At 59.2% G+C, this 16,808-nt stretch overlaps 1 protein-coding gene and 1 pseudogene across 1 annotated transcript in view; both read left to right on the plus strand.

Moving 5' to 3' along the window:
- The first annotated feature begins 4,005 nt into the window (after positions 1-4,005).
- On the plus strand, positions 4,006-4,255 carry LOC129406602 (cytochrome c oxidase subunit NDUFA4-like; annotated as a pseudogene).
- Positions 4,256-7,157: 2,902 nt separating this feature from the next.
- The window catches only part of SETD7 (SET domain containing 7, histone lysine methyltransferase), a 39,195-nt gene continuing 29,544 nt past the window's right edge, over positions 7,158-16,808 (plus strand). Inside the window, exons 1-2 of the mRNA XM_055144317.1 lie at positions 7,158-7,434; positions 16,590-16,719. Of these exons, the coding sequence (XP_055000292.1) occupies positions 7,395-7,434; positions 16,590-16,719 (170 nt within the window). The 5' untranslated portion in view covers positions 7,158-7,394. The remainder of the gene's footprint in view (positions 7,435-16,589; positions 16,720-16,808) is intronic.

The raw sequence follows: 16,808 nt of genomic DNA on the forward strand, positions 1-16,808 counted from the left end.
ACGGAGCAAGAGTCATCGGCCCAGTTTCCCACAGTCACGGCTGATCTCCGGGAGCCGGAAGCCCAGCTGCTAATCACAGCTACAGCCTCCTTCTAATGAAAACTCGGGGGCTCCCTCAGGAGCGGGGCGGGTCGGGACCCCTTGCCAGAGCCCCCTTGCCAGCGCCCCCGCAGCCCAACTCTTCTGCCTCCCGACTAATCTCTGCAGAGACGCCAAGCCGACCAAGAGCCCAGCCACACTGAGTTTCAGGCTGAAAACTCTGGGGTCTTCTCAGAGTGGGGGCGGGCAGCCTCCCCCACCCCAAGCCCCGTTACTTCCAGAAGCCCCCGGGGCTGCAGCCACATCCCCACACCGCTGCCCTGCAAGCTTGGGGGACCCTGCGGGTGCCAGGGGTGGGCCCTGGCGCAGCCCCATGCGGGCAAGGGCCGTCCGTCCCCACTGTGCGGAGGCTCCCGCCCTCCTGGTGGGCCTGGCTGCTCTCTGCCCACTGGACACACAGACCCGTGGCCGGAAACGAGCTCTTCGAGGAGAGAAGCCACGCAGGGCCCCTGCTTTCCCCGTGAGCATTTTTCCCGGCGGGGGGCCTGGCGGGGGGAGAGCCCGCTGTGAGGCGCCCCTCTCCCCGGGGGGAGGGCTTGGCCAGAGGGAAAAGGACCAAGAAGGAGTTGGCCTGCTGCCCACTGCGAGCTCGGGGATGGGGCTCGGGTTCGAGTGTCCCCTCCAGCACTGACTGCCTGGGTGCACCTCTGCACAGCAACCGCACTTGAGCTGGGCACTTGAGGCATAGCCAGAAGGTTCCAGAACGTCGCTCACATCTTCCTCAAAGAGCGGGGAGGGCCCTGTAGGCTATGAGGTGGGTCCCTCCTGGGAAGTCCCTCCTGGGAAGGCGGGTGAAGGGGCCAGGGTGTCACTTCCACATTGGGGGTCTCAAGCGCTCAGCCCCTGTGTCCACGGAACCGAGGCCAGGCGCATGGCCCATTTCTGGCTACTGGATTTGCAGCCAGAATCCTGATTGGACCCGAAAAGACCCATCTGCCCTGGGAGTTCCTGTGAGGCGACACCTCCCATCGGAGCGAAGGGCGGAGGGGGAGAGCACCTGGAGCTGGGCACCCCGAAACCCTGAGTGGCCCCATCCCAGCACAGCCGCGTCCCCTTCAGGACCCCATGCCTGGGCCCCGAGCAGCACTCTTGTCCTGCATGTGTGATGCCCCGGGCTGCATCACGGCACACACAGACACACAGGTGAAAGAAAACCCCTATTTCCAGGCCAGGGAGATGGTTCCAAGGGGTCCGGGTGGGCTCTGCATGGGGGAGGCCTGGGTTCAGTTCCCGGAGACACACGCAGTAGCTCCTGAGCACTGCTGGGTATGGCCCCCGCTGAGAAATAACAGGCAAATGAACAAGTAACAGCAGGCCCTGCCGGGGGCTGTGAAGCAGACACAGGCGCTTCTCCAAGAGCGTGGGCTCCAGGCCACTCTGGAGCCCGGATACTGAGTCTGCGGGGCAAGGTTGGGGTCTCAGCCTCGAGGGACAGAATGAGACAGCTGCCTGCAACCGCTCTGAGCATGGCAGCGTCCGGAAACGGTCCTCGGGCTGTCCTGGAACATTTGCTACGACCAAGTGTGAGAAGCAAGAATCCCAGCGATGGCCCAGGAACACTACATCTGTATCTATCTATACACGAGGTAACAAAATAACGCTTGGGAAAACACTTGTTTTTGATTGTAGTTGTAGTATTCAAATGTCTACATCCCATTGATTTTTGGGGGACTAATTTCTAAAACAACTGCCTCTGTGAGAAAGGTTTCAAAGGGTCTAACTCACAGTGATTCAATAAAAACTATTTTTCTTTTAAGAAAAAAAGAAAAAGGTTTCCTATACATTTTTTTTTTTTTCAATTTCTGTGGCTCGGCAGCTTCGCCAGGCCCAGGCCTGACTCGGGTTTTGCTCCCGAGCACCAAGGCAGAGAGGAGCAGGCCGGGCGCAGAGGCCTGCTGTAGACAGTGGACCCAGCCGGGCAGAGCCGGGCGGTGCCGCCCCTCCCCCGCCCTGACAGTCTAATTTTAGTTTAGCAGATAGAGTGCGGTGACATGAACATGTTGCAAGCACCCGGAATCGAGGCAGAGAGAGAAAAGCAGCTTCATGTGGTGCGAGGAATTTGAACGCCATGGCAACGGCGATGCCTTCTCCATTATCTCCCCCACTTCCCGGGGGTCAGGGCAGGCTGCCCTGCGCTTCCTGTGGCTGCCATCAAATCAGGTCACCCAGAGTCCCCTCGTCCTCTGCACCACGCCACTCCTATTTCCAGCAGGAGGAATTTTCTCCAGCTCCATCCTGGCTCCAGACCTTCGCTGGGTGCCCTTGATGCGCTGTGAATGCTTCCCTTTCATGCCCCCTCCCCCACGGCCTGCGCGCTCCACCCCCCCCCCCCCAGTCTCTGCAGTTGTTACCAACGCAGTTAGCCCTGTGAGTCACCATGCAGCCAGGCCCAGTCTCTCCTCTGAGGACAGAGCCACACCAGGCCTGCCAGCCCACCCCGACAGCCACTCGGAACCCTATTCAGTGGGTTAGCACGACCTCTATGGGGGCGTTCTCCTCTTTCTGGGCATGTCCCTGGGGTCCGTGGTGCTCTACTTAGCTTTTACTCCAAAAGGGGGAGTAGGAAGGAGGAGAACGGAGTCTGTGTCGCCATGAACTTGGATTTTTGCAGCTCCACCTTCTTGCTGACAGGCTTGGGGGGGGGGGACTAAGATTGGGGTGGCAAAATGGGCTGGTGACATCGCTCGTTTGGGGGGAAGGCAAACAAGTGCAGTGAAAATACCGTCAAATGGGTAGCGCTGGTGAGAAATACGTTTCCTTAAGAGCCAGGCAGTGATTCCTTAGGCTTGCCTTGCCTTGCCTGCCTCCTCTCCCCACTGACAGTACCAGTAACTCACCACCCAGGGCTGCGGGCTCAGTGCAGCCGGCACAGTGCTCCTATGTCCGTTCCACGGCCAGGAGACACTGTGGTTGTCCCCGGAGTGTCCAGCGGGGAACTGACACCACTGCTTCCCCTGGGTGGAGGGAGGTGTGCAAGTCCGAGGCGCCTCTGAAAATCTGGTGATTGCAAAAGTGCCATCAGTTCTGTAAGTCGGCACCAGCCGGGACTGGGGAAAGGCGTGGAAGGGGGAAGGAATAAAATCACTGTGTCTCTACTGCCTGCTGCTGAGGAGGACGAACTTAGGTCTGCAGGTGGTGTGCGAAGAGCAGGCTGCATCTCGGCGTGCACGGGGAGAACCGAGAGCACTGAGTGGAGCCCGGCCCAGATGCCGGGGTGCCACCCTGTCCTCCTCAGGCAGCACGGGGCAAGCCGGGCAGGCCGGGGGAGGCCCCCAGGGTACAGCTGTGGTCTGGAGCAGTACTGATGGCTGCGCCCATGACCACAGTGGTGGGGGCAGAGAGCAACCAAGGAGCGTGGCAGGAAGCCAGGGGAAAGTGGGTTGATGCAATAAACTTTCTGGCCAGCAAAAGTATGGGCAAGGCAGGGACGGCCGTGGACGAGGGGCTGGAAGGTGAGCAGGGCGGAACAATTTAAAACCCCTTCAGACACCTCGAGGAGTCAGCTGTGTGAAAGGCCCATCACGGAGGGACTGAAAGCAAAATTCCGCTCAGAAATCACAGCCCAGGATGCCCGGGAAACTGAGTCCTGGCTCTGAGCCACACCCCAAGTTGGCATCTGGGGCCCTCAAGAAGAGTGGGACTGGGGCTGGAATGATAGCACAGCGGGTAGGGCATTTGCCTTGCACGCGGCCGACCCAGGTTTGATTCCCAGCATCCCATATGGTCCCCTGAGCACTGCCAGGAGTAACTCCTGAGTGCAAAGCCAGGAGTAACCCCTGTGCATTGCTGGGTGTGACAACCCCCCCCCCCAAAAAAAAAAGAAGAGTAGGACTGGCAGAGCCTACTGAGCCCAGGCCTTGCGGCGTCTGCCCTTCTCCGTCCCGGTCTGAGGCCTCCGCCGCAACCATGCTGCGCGTGCCTTTCGGCCAGGCATGAAGCATCTGAGCGGGATTCCCCTTTTCGTCTTTATTGGAGCTGGAGGTACTGGCACAGCGCTGTGTGTCACCCGCCTGGCCTCGTTCAATCCAGATGTCAGCTGGGACAGAAAGAATAACCCAGAGCCCAAATGACCAAACTGGGTCCAAATGATCCATACGAGTTTTTCACAGTGAATGTAGATTACAGCAAACTGAAGAAAGAGGGTCCAGACTTCTAAACAAAATGTTTCACTTGTAAAGCTGCTTAAAATGAAGGTCTTCCACAGGGCTGGAGCGATAGCACGGCGGGGAGGGCCTTTGCCTTGCACGCAGCCGACCCAAATTCGATTCCCAGCATCCCATATGGTCCCCTGAGCACTGCCAGGAGTGATTCCTGAGTGCAGAGCCAGGAGTAACCCCTGTGCATCACCAGGTGTGACCCAAAAAGAAAAAAAAAATGAAGGTCTTCCAGAAGCCATTGCACAATTTTCCATGAAATAGGAAATACTTGCCCTTTAAATGCATGAAGACGTGTTGATGTATTATGTTGGGGTTTACAATGATTAATAAATATATGAAACGTAGTATGTGTCACAATTTAAAGCTAAGAAACCAATGCTAAACATTCAAAAGTGTATAGGAGGAGGAGGAGAAGAAGGAGGAGGAGAAGGAGGAGGAGGAGGAGGAGGAGGAGGAGGAGGAAGAAGAAGAAGAAGAAGAAGAAGAAGAAGAAGAAGAAGAAGAAGAAGAAGAAGAAGAAGAAGAAGAAGAAGAAGAAGAAGAAGAAGAAGAAGAAGAAGAAGAAGAAGAAGAAGAAGAAGAAAAAGAAAAAGAAAAGGAGAAGAGGAGGAGAAGAGGAGGAGGACAAGGAGGGCAGCAAGGAGCGTGGCCACCACAGCTTGAGGCCCACAGTCAGCAAGTGAGGGGTGGGGCTGACAGATGGACTGATGGCCAGAGAGGTGGCTGGCTGGAATGGGTGAATGGATGGGATGGATAAATTGGATAAATGGATGGCTGTGTGGGTGGGTGGATGGATGGATGGGATGGATGGATGTGTGAGTGGATTGGAAAGGATGGATGGGTTCATGAGATGGGGAGATGGGTGGACGAATGGATGAGTGAATGGAATGGATGGACGGGCGGGGTGGTGGACAGATAGGTGGGTGCTGCACGGATGGGTGGGTGGATGGATAGATGGATCGATAGATCGATGGATCAAGGAATGGATGGCCAGACCTGGGGACGGGGGTCCAGATGCTTTTCAGCTGCCGCCTGGGGTGCCACCCCGATGGAGGAGCTGTGGGAGTGTTCAACCTACTCTCCCTTTCTGAGGAACATTCTAGTGGCTTCCCCTTGGAGGTCCAGACGCACTACTGGGCAACAGGGCTGCATGCAGGCTTTCCAGGGGTTTCCAGCGGGTGCAGTGCGGCACAGGCTGGGAAACTTCCCAGCATCAGGTGGACACCCCCTCCGGCCTCCCGGTGGGGAAGGACCCAGGGGCTGGAAGTCTCCTCTGGGAGCTTGTTTCTCCCACACTGCAGCCCTGGAGGGCAGGTTCCCCTGCCCCCCGCCTTGTCCCTCTCAGCGGGGAATCAGTCCTTTTCATCCCCTGACTTTTGCAGCCTTGTGGGCCCTGAAGGGAAGTGGGGAGTTGGTGCAGAAGCACAGGTGCGTGCGTGTGGAAGGTCCGATGGATGGAGGGAGACGCAGCGCGAAAAAGGACACGGTGGAAGCATGCCTGACTGGGCGGCTGGGAGGGCTTCTGCAAAACAGAGATAAGAGCCGCACCCAGGGGACAGTTTGCCAGTCACTATAGGCACACTGCCGGGTCACAGTGGGGCCTGGGGTCTTATGGGGGGGAGGGGGCGGTTCCAGGAGGTTACACAGAAACTGGAGACCTCAGAGAGGGTAGTGTGACCCAGGGGCCCTCTGAGTGTGTCCCTGAGCTGGCGGGTCTCTGAGTGGACTGGAAGCCCAGGCCAGGGACTGGAGCTGGCTGGCATGGCCTCCCCAAGCTCAGGCCCCCGCCTTCCGGGTCCTCCGAACAGTGCCAAGGGGCTGGAAGCCTGGCAGCGGGGCAGAGCGCATGTCCCAAGCAGAGAACTCTTTTCTCAGCGGAAGTGCTGGAATTTGAAGAAACGCCCCGCTCTGGATGCAAGTACCAGCATTTCAGCACCGAGTGGAAAGCTGTGAGGTTCCTGGGCACCGAAGCCCCTAGCAACCCCAAAGTCTACACAGAGACCCATCACGGTCCCCTCCCGGCCCCGGGACTCCTGCCAACGCCCCCTGCAAGTGGCCGCCCGCGGTGCCCCTCGGTGGCCGGCGGCAAGCGGGCGCTGGGGACTTGCCGCGCTCCAAGAGCCAGGAACCCGGCGCGGCTGGCGCTCGGCGAGACTGGGAGACAGCTGGGGACGCGCCACCCACGGCATGGGGGGTGGGGGCAGACGAGGCGGCGGCGACGCGGGGTCCCTGCTCGCGCGCTCCCCGCGCCGGCCCCTCCTTTCCCCGGAGCGGGCGCCTGCTCCCCGGCCCGATCCAGCCTGGGTCACCCCAAAGGGCGGGGAGAGGGGTGCGGGGGGAGGGCATCGCGGAGCCCACCCCGGGACGGAAAGCCTGGTGGCGGCGCTGAAGCAGGGACACCCGCTCCCGCGCGTGCCGCCCCGGGTGGCAATCGGGGTGACGCGGGGGCGCGGGCTAGAGGAAGTCGAGGCGCCGGCACGGCGACGCTCGCCCGGGTCCCCGGCTGCCTGGAGGTGGTCTCCGGGGGCGCTGGCACGCCGCTCCGAGGGGCCCCCAAGTCGATCCCGGCCACCCCGAGGGGTTGGGGACTCGGGGACCCCCGCACCTGCCCTCGAGCGCGCGCGCCCCCGGCCCCGAGTGCCCCGCGAGCGGGTGGCGCGCTCGGAGCGCACCGAGGGGCACCGGAGGCCCGAGGCACCGGCGGGGCGGGGGGCGCGGGGGGCTGCGGGGCGGGGGCGCGCGGGCGGCCCCCCGGCGCCGCGCCGCGCCTCACTTCTGGGAAGGGACGGGGACGTGTCAATCAGCGCGGGAGGGAGCGCACCGGCGCGGGGTGATGTCAGCGGATCAGCTGCTCGGGCACGGCGCGGGGGGATCGGCACAAAGTTGCCGGGGGCCGCGGCAGGCGGGAGCCCGGGCGGCGCGGGGCGCGGGGCGCGGGGGCGCGGGGACCGCCGCAGCGGCGGGCAGGCCGCGGGCCCGAGCCGGCTGCAGGGGGGAGGCCGCGCGAGCCGCCGAGCGCTCCTCCTCTTCCTCCTCCTCCTCCGAAGTCGCCGCGAGCAGCCCCAGCGCCCGCGCCGCCGCCGGCAGCGCCCGCGGGGACGGGAGCAGCGCGGCCGGAGCGGCCGGGTCGGCGTCGCCATGGACAGCGACGACGAGATGGTGGAGGAGGCGGTGGAAGGTACCGGCCGGCTCGGGGGGCGCGAGGGGAGGCGGCGCCGCGGCGCGGAACGCGGAAGGAGTGTGGGGCTGCGCCCCGCCGGGCCCCCGGCCGCCCGCGCCCCTGCGCGCGCGGGGGCCCCGCTCCGGGCTCGGGCCGCGGCCGGGGGGCGCCGCTGTCCCCCGTCCCCTGTCCCCCTCCCACGGGCCCGACCTGCGGCGCGCTCCGGCCTGCGCCCCTTCCGGCCGGGAACGGGGGGTTGCGCGGGAGGACAGCCCCCCCGGAGCCCCGCGATCGCCGCAGAAACCCCCCCGCGCGCAGATCGGGGCCCCCGGGCCCTCTCGCGGGCCGCGCGGCCCGGCCCTCCGTGACCCGGGGTGACCGCGGCGCGGCCGGCTGCCTCCCGGGGCGCCGCGCTCGGGCTCGGGGCGGGCACGTGGCCGCGCGGCCCCCTGGCGGCCGCCGCCGCGCTCGGAGAGGATGAAGTCACCGCGGGCCCCGGCGCCCGTCCCCGTCCCCGGCCGGGGCTCGAACGCGCGGCGCGGCGGACTGCGGGCCCTGCCTGCGGCGGGGAGCGCGGGCGGACACGGAACTTTCGGCGGCCCCTGCGGCGGGCTGCGGGAGGTACCGCCGCCGGGGTGTCGTGTTTTTCCGCCCCTCGGTGCGGGCGCCCCTCCCCCGACTTTTCTCGCCACTTTGTTTTGCTGACTTTCTCCACCTTTTTTTTTTTCCCAATCCTTCCCCTTAGTTGGGAAGAGCGAGGTGGCGACGTTATACAATCTCGTTGTTTGCATCATGAGATGTTGTGATTTTGTAACCGTGAACTCTGGAAAATACTCTTTTCCGGAGTATTGGATTCTGCCCCACACAGCCCCGGCCGTGATGTTCTGCGGTGCTGGGGGGTATTATTCCAGAATAGTTCCCAAGCCGGGGGGCCCGCGGAGCCGGGGCTGAGCCGTCGGGGTCGCGCGGGGCTACTCTGTATCTCCCGGCCGGCTCTCGGGCTGGAGCAGGGGGAGGAAGCAGCGCTGTTTCCCCCCAGCACACCCCGCTTAGGGCTCGGGAGGGAGGAGGGAAGATGTTTCATGGCCGCAGAAAACGCGATGCCTTTGCAGTGCACATCCTCGGAAGGAAGCCGGGGTGGCTCCTGGAACTACTGGAACTTGGCGTCTGGCTACCCGGCTTTTAAAGAGTGTCTGTTGGGCTCTTGTTTCCTCTTCCCAGCGTGGAGAACTCACAGAAAGGTTCTCTGCCCGATAAATAAGCCAGCTGCGGCTGTTCTGGGGCCCCAAGGCACTGCCTGCGCGGGGCTCTGAGCTGCCTTTCAGTCGGCTGCGGCTGGAGCTCTGGGAAAGGCGTCTGGGAGATGCTGCGCTTCCCGGCTGGGGCAGCGGCCCCGCTCCCAAGTTCACCGGTACTTGCCAGGATGCAGCGCCAGCCCTTGCGCCCCAGGCGAAGCCCCCCCTCGGCCCTCAGTGGTTCTGGTCCAAGGCTCCTTGCAGAACTTTAGATACTAAAACTCTGTATTTAGTTTGATGTTCCTGAGATCGCTCCATGGATAAAAGCAGGGAAAATTCCATGGTTAGACGCAAGAAGGTATTATTATTATTATTATTATTATTGGGGTACCTGCTTTATAATACTGTTAATGACAGTTACATGCATGCGCTGTCCCAGTGCCACACCCGCCACGACAGTGCCCTGTTCCCTCCACCATTGCCCCAGGAACCATGCTTATTCCCAGCCCCCCCAGCCCCCCCGTGAGCCCCCCAGTTCGCCCAAGCCTTTAGCTGTTCGTTCCTCGCTTGCTGTTCCTTTATACCCCACATACGAGAGGCCATTCTGTCTCTGCCCCTGCCCACCTGCCACTCAGCCGGAGACCCTCCACTTCCATCCAGGTGCTATCACTGGAGCACAGGAAGCTCTTCATACACACAAGGACTGTCCTGTTTGGTGGGTGACTATACCTGAGCGTCCCACTGGGTACTTGAGCGTGGAGCCAGGGAGAGTTGGGGAGGCAAGGCCCTTGCTTTGCTCGCAGCCCCAACTGCCACAACCCTGGTTTGCATCCAGGCAGCACATGGGGTCCCCGGACCCCAGAAGCCGGAGTTCCCAAAGGTCAGCAGCCATTGTCAGTTTACTGCTGGCACGGTTGGCTTGAACCCTGGGCATCAGAGGGCAGCTTGGGCCACGTGCTGGTCACTCGGCTGGACTGAACAATCAGCAATTAGAGTAACAGAATCCACCCGAGTCCTTAGACCTGTCTCCCCCGTAAGTGTGCAGAAGACCACCGGGGTTGTGTCTACACTGAACTGCACCCCTGGGGGTCTCTGGCCTTGCTTAACTGTCTAGTGCTCCTGGGATGGTCTGACCTCTAAGACAGGCAGATGCCCTGGCATACAGTGAGGCTGACTGGACCCGCTGCTTTGGTCCTCTGGAATTTTTGGTCACCCCCCAAGTGTTCAGATAGACTGTTCCCAAGTTGCCCAGAGAAGGCGTTTTCCAAGGCCTGTCTCCTTGGAGTGTGAGACTAAAGCCGATCCGGCCCTGCTGGGAGAAACTATTACAGTGACTTGAAGAGCAGTCATCCCTGCGTAGGGATGTTTCAGAAACACTTAGCCAAAGACAGCTCTCTTACAGCAGGGTCAGCGTCCAGGGGCAAGGTTTTGACCGAGGGGGTCAGCCCCTGCTCGTCAGATGGCACCCGCCCCCCCACCTCCTTGATGCTCCACATCCCGTAGCACAAGATATAAGCCCACAGTTGCCTCGTGTGCAGCAGGAACCTCTATGGAGGATGCACCGCTTTGTACATTCTCCATACAGGTGTTACTAAGTCAGTGTTTCTCACCTACCGCCCCTCTGACCTTCGCTCACCCAGCTTCAGCAGACTCTCGGGTAGGGAAATACTCCCTGCCTCCCAGTTACGGCTCATCAGCTCCCTGCCTGCCCCCTCCCTAGCCCCCTGGGGCCTGCAGGCTGCATTCAGCCCTGGGCAGAGGGTGGGATGCATCTGCATTTTACAGGGTGGAAAGCAAGGCCTGGAGAGGCTAAGAACAGACCCAAGTTCCCCACCCCACCCTGTGTGCTCCGTAATTATCTGGCATCACTTGGTCAGACCTCTGAAGTACGTGCTTGCAATACAGGAAGAGCGAGTTTGGAAGCCATAGCTGTGTATTAAGTCAGAACAGACTCCGCCTTGTTGGGGTTCGAGGGAGACTCCAGAGGCTGGGGAAGACCTGAGTGACTCTCAGAGACGTATTTAGGGGAGAAACTTCCACCCAGCCTGTGGCTCCCGCCTTAGAAAGGCACTCGGGGGAGAAGCTGGCCTACCTGGTGTGCAAATGTGTGGTCACGCCTGAGCATACCATCTGGGTGTCCAGCAGGGTGGAACTACTAAACTTCTTGGGAACATTCTGACTCCAGAGATGCAGCCCCTGGGGGGGGCTGCGGGCTGGGAAAGTCTGTGAAGTGATGTGGGCCATCTCAGCTGCTTCTGTGGCTTCTTTTTTTTTTTCTTTTTGGGTCACTCCTGGCGATGCACAGGGGTTACTCCTGGCTCTGCGCTCAGGAATTGCTCCTGGCAGTGCTCAGGGGACCATATGGATGCTGGGAATCGAACTCCGGTCGGCTGCGTGCAAGGCAAACGCCCTACCCGCTGTGCTATTGCTCCAGCCCCCTGTGGCTTCTTTAAGAAAGAAAAATTAGTGTTGTTGTAGTTTAGGTAACATTCACTGTAATGTGAATGTTGATGGGTATGGGAGATGTTTAAAAAGACAGACACACACAAATATATTGGTCTGCTTGTAGAACACAGGTGAATACGGGGTGGGGGGGTTCTCGTAGCTTTTCCAATAAACACACCAAGCCTAACAGAGGCACCATGCCCACTGAAGCATCAGGAATCACTTCCGGTTTGAAGAATCGTTGGGGGTGGTGGGCTCACCCAGAAGAGGTGGGCTGGTTGTGAGTCCCACCAGAGAGGCTCTCCTGGGCTCTGCAGAGATGTGCCCCAGAGTTTGCCCCCACCTTCCCTCCCCGCCAGGGCCTGGGAGGCTCCAGAGTGGAGGGTCGGCCAGACAGAGGGACCTCACTCAGTCCTGGACACCATGGAGGCCAGCTGTGGGGCCAGGAATGACAGGATCTCAGCTGAGTGGGAAGATGAAAGGTGACGGGGAGGGGCTGGAGCGATAGCACAGCGGGAGGGCATTTGCTTTGCATGTGGCCGACTGGGGTTCGATTCCCAGCATCCCATATGGTCCTCTGAGCACCTCCAGGGATAATTCCTGAGTGCAAGGCCAGGAGTAACCCCTGTGCGTCACCTGGTGTGACCCAAAAAGAAAAAAAAAAGAAAGAAAGAAAAGTGATGGGGGGCAGATGAGGTCACCATCTAGAAGGTTCTACACTACTGTCAAGATGTACCCTGATAAGGGGGTGGGGGTGGGGAATCAAATGTCTGGACACCTGAGGAAGATGCTCAGAAAGAACAAACTGTTCAAATCCTTGTTCTCAGGCGTCTGCAGGCAAAGGAGCGTCTCGGGGTTGCAGCCTGAGCCCCTGGAAAATATTAAGAATAAATTCCCATATGTCTGTCTGCAAGAAGACATGCTCCCTGCAGCTTGCTGGAAGCCAGCCGCTAGCTCCGATTACAACCTTCACAGCTAATGGGCGAGCTCTTGCAAAGTATCGCACTCCAGAGTGGATTTGGTGTATCCGTCACGCGGTGCCACTGCAGCCTCATCCCGCTCCGGAGGGGATTTGTGTGTCCGGCACGCAGTGTCGCTGCCGCAGCACCCGGTCACACTCTGGGCGCTCAACGCAGGGAGCACGCCTTTCCTAATTACTACTTTTTAAAAAGCCGTGCTGTTTGACAGCGCCAGCAGCGGGGCAACACGCGCGCACACCCCACTCTCAGATCTCCTGTGAGTAAGCCGGGGGCAGTCAGCAGCCGGGTGTGTGATCCGGAGGGAATTTCCCTTGCCAGGATGTGCCATCACTAAGCAGAACACAAGCTCAGCGCTCACCAGACGCAGGGCGGAAGTATGACTTTCTACCTGGGTGGCAGAACGTGCTTCTTAGACAAAGGGGAGAGCAGGCCTGAGGGGCCTCCCCCTCCTCTCGCCGGCATCAGTGTTTAAGGCTGTGCTGCACCCAGCCCCGCCACACGCCGGCCGGGCCCTGCGTGCAGCCTCTGTCCCCCCGGAATGGGCCCGGGAGGCTGGCTGGTGGCTGACTTGGCACATTTTCCAAACTGACCTCAATCAGAGGACTTGTGTCCGGCTTGGCGTTAGGTAACGCTGGGAGGAGAGAGGAATTGGCGGCCATGCGCTGACCAGGGTACCCCCCACCCGCACTTGTCTGCCTGAGACTGGGCGCACCCGTACAGGTACCGCCTTCCCGCGTCAGCAGGGAAGAAAGGCTGGTCAGCTGGGGGCCCTTGGCCAGAGGCGCGAAGGATGGAGAGAGGGGAAGAAGGTCACTCAGAGAGGTCGACTGACTCATCCACAGGGATTTGGAGGACAGGTTTGAGTTTTAGACGAACACGACCCCAGCATGTCCCATTAGTGGCGCACACTCAGCTGTGACTTAATACACACTGCAGCCCTGGCACCTCGCTGTTAAGGACAGAAAATGCCGCTCCCGGAGTCGGGCAAGGGCTGCTCTGCAGCGCTCTCTCCTCTATCCGCGTCCACCTCTGTTGCTGAGGGTCGCTAGCGGGACATGCTTCCGCTCTCCTGCTGGCGTTTAAACAAGCCCAGTCCCGGGGCTGGAGAGATAGCACAGTGGGGAGGGCGTTTGCCTTGCACGCAGCCGACCCGGGTTCGAATCCCAGCATCCCATATGTTCCCCTGAGCACCGCCAGGAGTAATTCCTGAGTGTAGAACCAGGAGTAATCCCTGTGCATCACCGGGTGTGACCCAAAAAGCAAAAAAAACAAAAACAAAAACAAGCCCAGTCCCGCTGTCCGACGCTGATGTTGGAGAGGAGACATAAGGACAGAGCGGCCTTCACTGAAGGTCTCCTGGTATCCGCGTGCATCAGCACGCCCTCCTGCTAGGAAGCGACTCCCCGCTTACTCAAGACTGGGGGAGTCTCGGGGCTCGAACCCCCTCCCCCCATTTCTTTTCCATCTCTGAACAGTGGCTTCTGCTGCTCAATCCCATCATGCCTCTCTTGCAGGGAGAGAAAAAAGCACAACAAACCAATAGGGGGTTCTGTGGGTCTGATGGTGGAACCTTCCAGAACTTTCTAGAAACAAGCAAGCAGAGCACCTTGAGAATGGCAGGCACCTCAGTACCCTTCTTGGAAGGGCTGAAATTTTTGCTTTCACCTCTGTTAGGACAAGAATGTTCCCTCAGTGTTCTCTGAGAGCCATGGGCCCGGGAGGTGTGACTGCTCTTCCTCAGAGACAGGCCGGGCTCTGTGCTCAGAGACAAAGTCACCTGAACTTTCCCGCAGGCCTCCTCTGCCAGAATATTTCATCTCAAGCCAGAATCCTGATTTTAGTGGACATGAGCCATTCAAAGGCTAAACTAGGTGAACATCAAAAACTATTCAGAAAAGATGTGTGTGCTCCTGTGTTCATCACACCAAGTTGACAAGAGCCCAAATCTAGAAAGATGACTGGATAAAGAAACTATGACAGTGGACGACTACTTGGCTATAAGACAACAAAGAATGATGCCGTCTGCTGCTGTGGATGGAAGTGAAGGGTATCCTGTTGAAGTGGGCAGCGGGGAGGGACAGACCAGGGTTTCTCTCAGATGGGACAGAAAGACACAGAGTACGGGAATAGCAAGTGACTCCGAACAGTAGAACTGAGCTCACCAGGGTGGAGGGATGGGGGCCCCAGAGACAAGGGTGGTGGGAAATGGACACTCCGGTGGGATGTGGTACTGGAACATTGTATCATGAAACCCTATCACAGTATTATAAGTTATGGTAGCTAAGTTTTTTTTAAGAAAGAAAATAGGTGAACTGTTTGCTATAGGGAAAACTTTCTCAACAAATGGGTAAATAATCCAACTGAAATCCAAAAGGAGTATTCTGGGATTTATTCCAAAGTCTAAAGTAGAATGGGAAGTTCCTAAGAATGCTAAGAACTAAATTTAATTCCATCCCAATAACATTCCATAATTGAAAGCTCTTAGATATATGTTAGTGGTTTTATTTTTTTTTATGGAAAGAAAAGTAGATTTGATTTCAGTGAGGCAGATATCAGCAGATATGTAGAAAATAAGGGGTCAGGTTGACGCTGGAGCCATGGTACAGTGGGTAGGGTGTTTGCCTTGTACACAACACACCCGGTCAATCTCCAGCATCCTCTATGATCCCCCGAGCACTGCCAGGAGTAACCCCTGAGCATTGCCGGGTGTGACCCAAAATGCAAACAAATAAGTAAATAATGAGCCAGATTATTCCAGTGACTCAGGTGTCATGGGATGGGGTGTCATGCGCAGTTGGTTTCTGAGTAAGAAGAAAGTCCAGGACGCCCAGGACCTCAGTTCTGCAACCCTATGCAGGGTCATGACCCCAGGGCGGCAGGTCTCTGGCCTTTGGTGGTAACCAGAGACACCTCTCTTCTTCCCAGTAAGAGGGAACAGCCTCTGCCGTCAGACTCGACTGGGCTGTGGCTGGAGAGAGGGCTCATGGACGGGGGGCAGCTTTGCACTCGAGGCCTGGCCCCACCCCCACCACTGCATACCCCTGGCCATAACTCGGGCCACCCCTCAGCACAGAGGCAGGAGGAGCCCACACGCACCACTAGGTGTGACACAAAAAAACAAAACAACAACAAACCCCACGGGCTCCACTGCTTATCCCTCTCACGCCCACAGACAAGGATCTTTGTACTGTGTCAGCAGAAAGGAATACAGCCCCCTCCTAACGATTCATTTCCTGCCCTTGTGGGGGAAAAATTGTGTTACAAAGTCCACACGTGGATTGTGATTTATTTAAGCCATCGGGCTTCATGCGTGTTCTCTCCAGGATCAGCTGCAAGGGAAAAATAGTGGGGTTGGTCCCTGGTGTTTTGTGTTGATACAATCAATAACACAAGTCCAGAGATTTTGTTCTTTAGAACAGTGCTTACTTGCCAACTCTTCCAAGTAATGAAATTCTTTGATCACATTAGGGGAAATCAGTTTGGGAGTTTAAACCCTTCCTGGAGGGCTGGTCCACGATCACTTCCCAGACACGCCGCCTACGGGCAGGGCAGACGGGGCCTGCACTGCACTGTTTAATATTTCTGCCCCGTTTGCACTTGTGGCCCGCCCTGCTAGCCAGGTAGGCCAGTCATTCACTGCTGCCTTCATTCCTGCCACCTCTGCAGAATCAAGTCATCAGAGCACCGGGGAGACGCCCCGAGGCGCCTCCAGGGTTTTGTGAAACAGTGAAAAGCTGAGTCTTAAGCACAAACCCCAGGAAGCCCCAGCCTGAGAGCCTGACCAATGCCGCGATTTAAAGATCACGGTGGGGGCTGGAGCGATAGCACAGCGGGTAGAGTGTTTGCCTTGTCCGCGGCTGACCCGGGTTCGATTCCCAGCATCCCATATGGTCCCCTGAGTACTGCTCGGGGTAATTCCTGATGCAGAGCCAGGAGTAACCCCTGAGCATCTCCAGGTGTGACCCAAAGAGCAAAAAAAGAAAAGGAAAGAAAAAGATCCCAGTGTAAACGTGGCCACGTGGCCACGCCTGGCTGCAGGTCAAACCTCGGCGTCGTGCACAGCAGTGAGAGAGGCGCTCTGTTCTCAGGTGGCATTGCGAGCCCAGAGCTGTGGGTAAAGCAGGACGTGCCAACCGCCTCCTCTTTGGAGCGATTCCTGTGTGAGCGCAGAGGCGCCGCCCTCCTCTCCAAGCTTGCGCCTGGGCAGGGGCCTTGCAGCCGGCAGGGCAGTCCCGGTGTCTGCTGAGCCCTAGAGTCCGGGCGCAAAGATGCCCCGAGGTGCACGAGTGAGGGGCCCCCTGGCTGGAGGCGCGCCTGCGTGTGCCTGCGGGGTCCGACGCACGTGCTCTGTCCCCAGGAAAAGGCACAGCCTGGGGGCCTCCCAAGCCCTGCGCGGCGGGTCACGGGCTCTGCGGGTGCAGGGAGTGCTCGCGAGTGGCCCCCAGCGCGGCAGGGCTGCGGCGCGAGGGGCGGCACGGTGGAAGAGGCGCTGACTGTGGCTGCCTTCCTCCAGGGCAGCTGGACGACGACGGCCTCCCGCACGGGTTCTGCACCGTCACCTACTCCTCCACCGACAGGTTCGAGGGCAACTTTGTCCACGGAGAGAAGAATGGCCGGGGGAAGTTCTTCTTCTTTGACGGCAGGTAGCCGCGGCGCGCACGTCTGGGCTGGCTCTGGAGAGGGAAGAAGTGACTGAAGGAATGGTCGCCTCTGCCTGCCAGAGGCCTGATGA

Source organism: Sorex araneus, chromosome 7 (genome assembly GCF_027595985.1).
Source record: "Sorex araneus isolate mSorAra2 chromosome 7, mSorAra2.pri, whole genome shotgun sequence".
In the NCBI taxonomy this organism is placed as follows: Eukaryota; Metazoa; Chordata; class Mammalia; order Eulipotyphla; family Soricidae; genus Sorex; species Sorex araneus.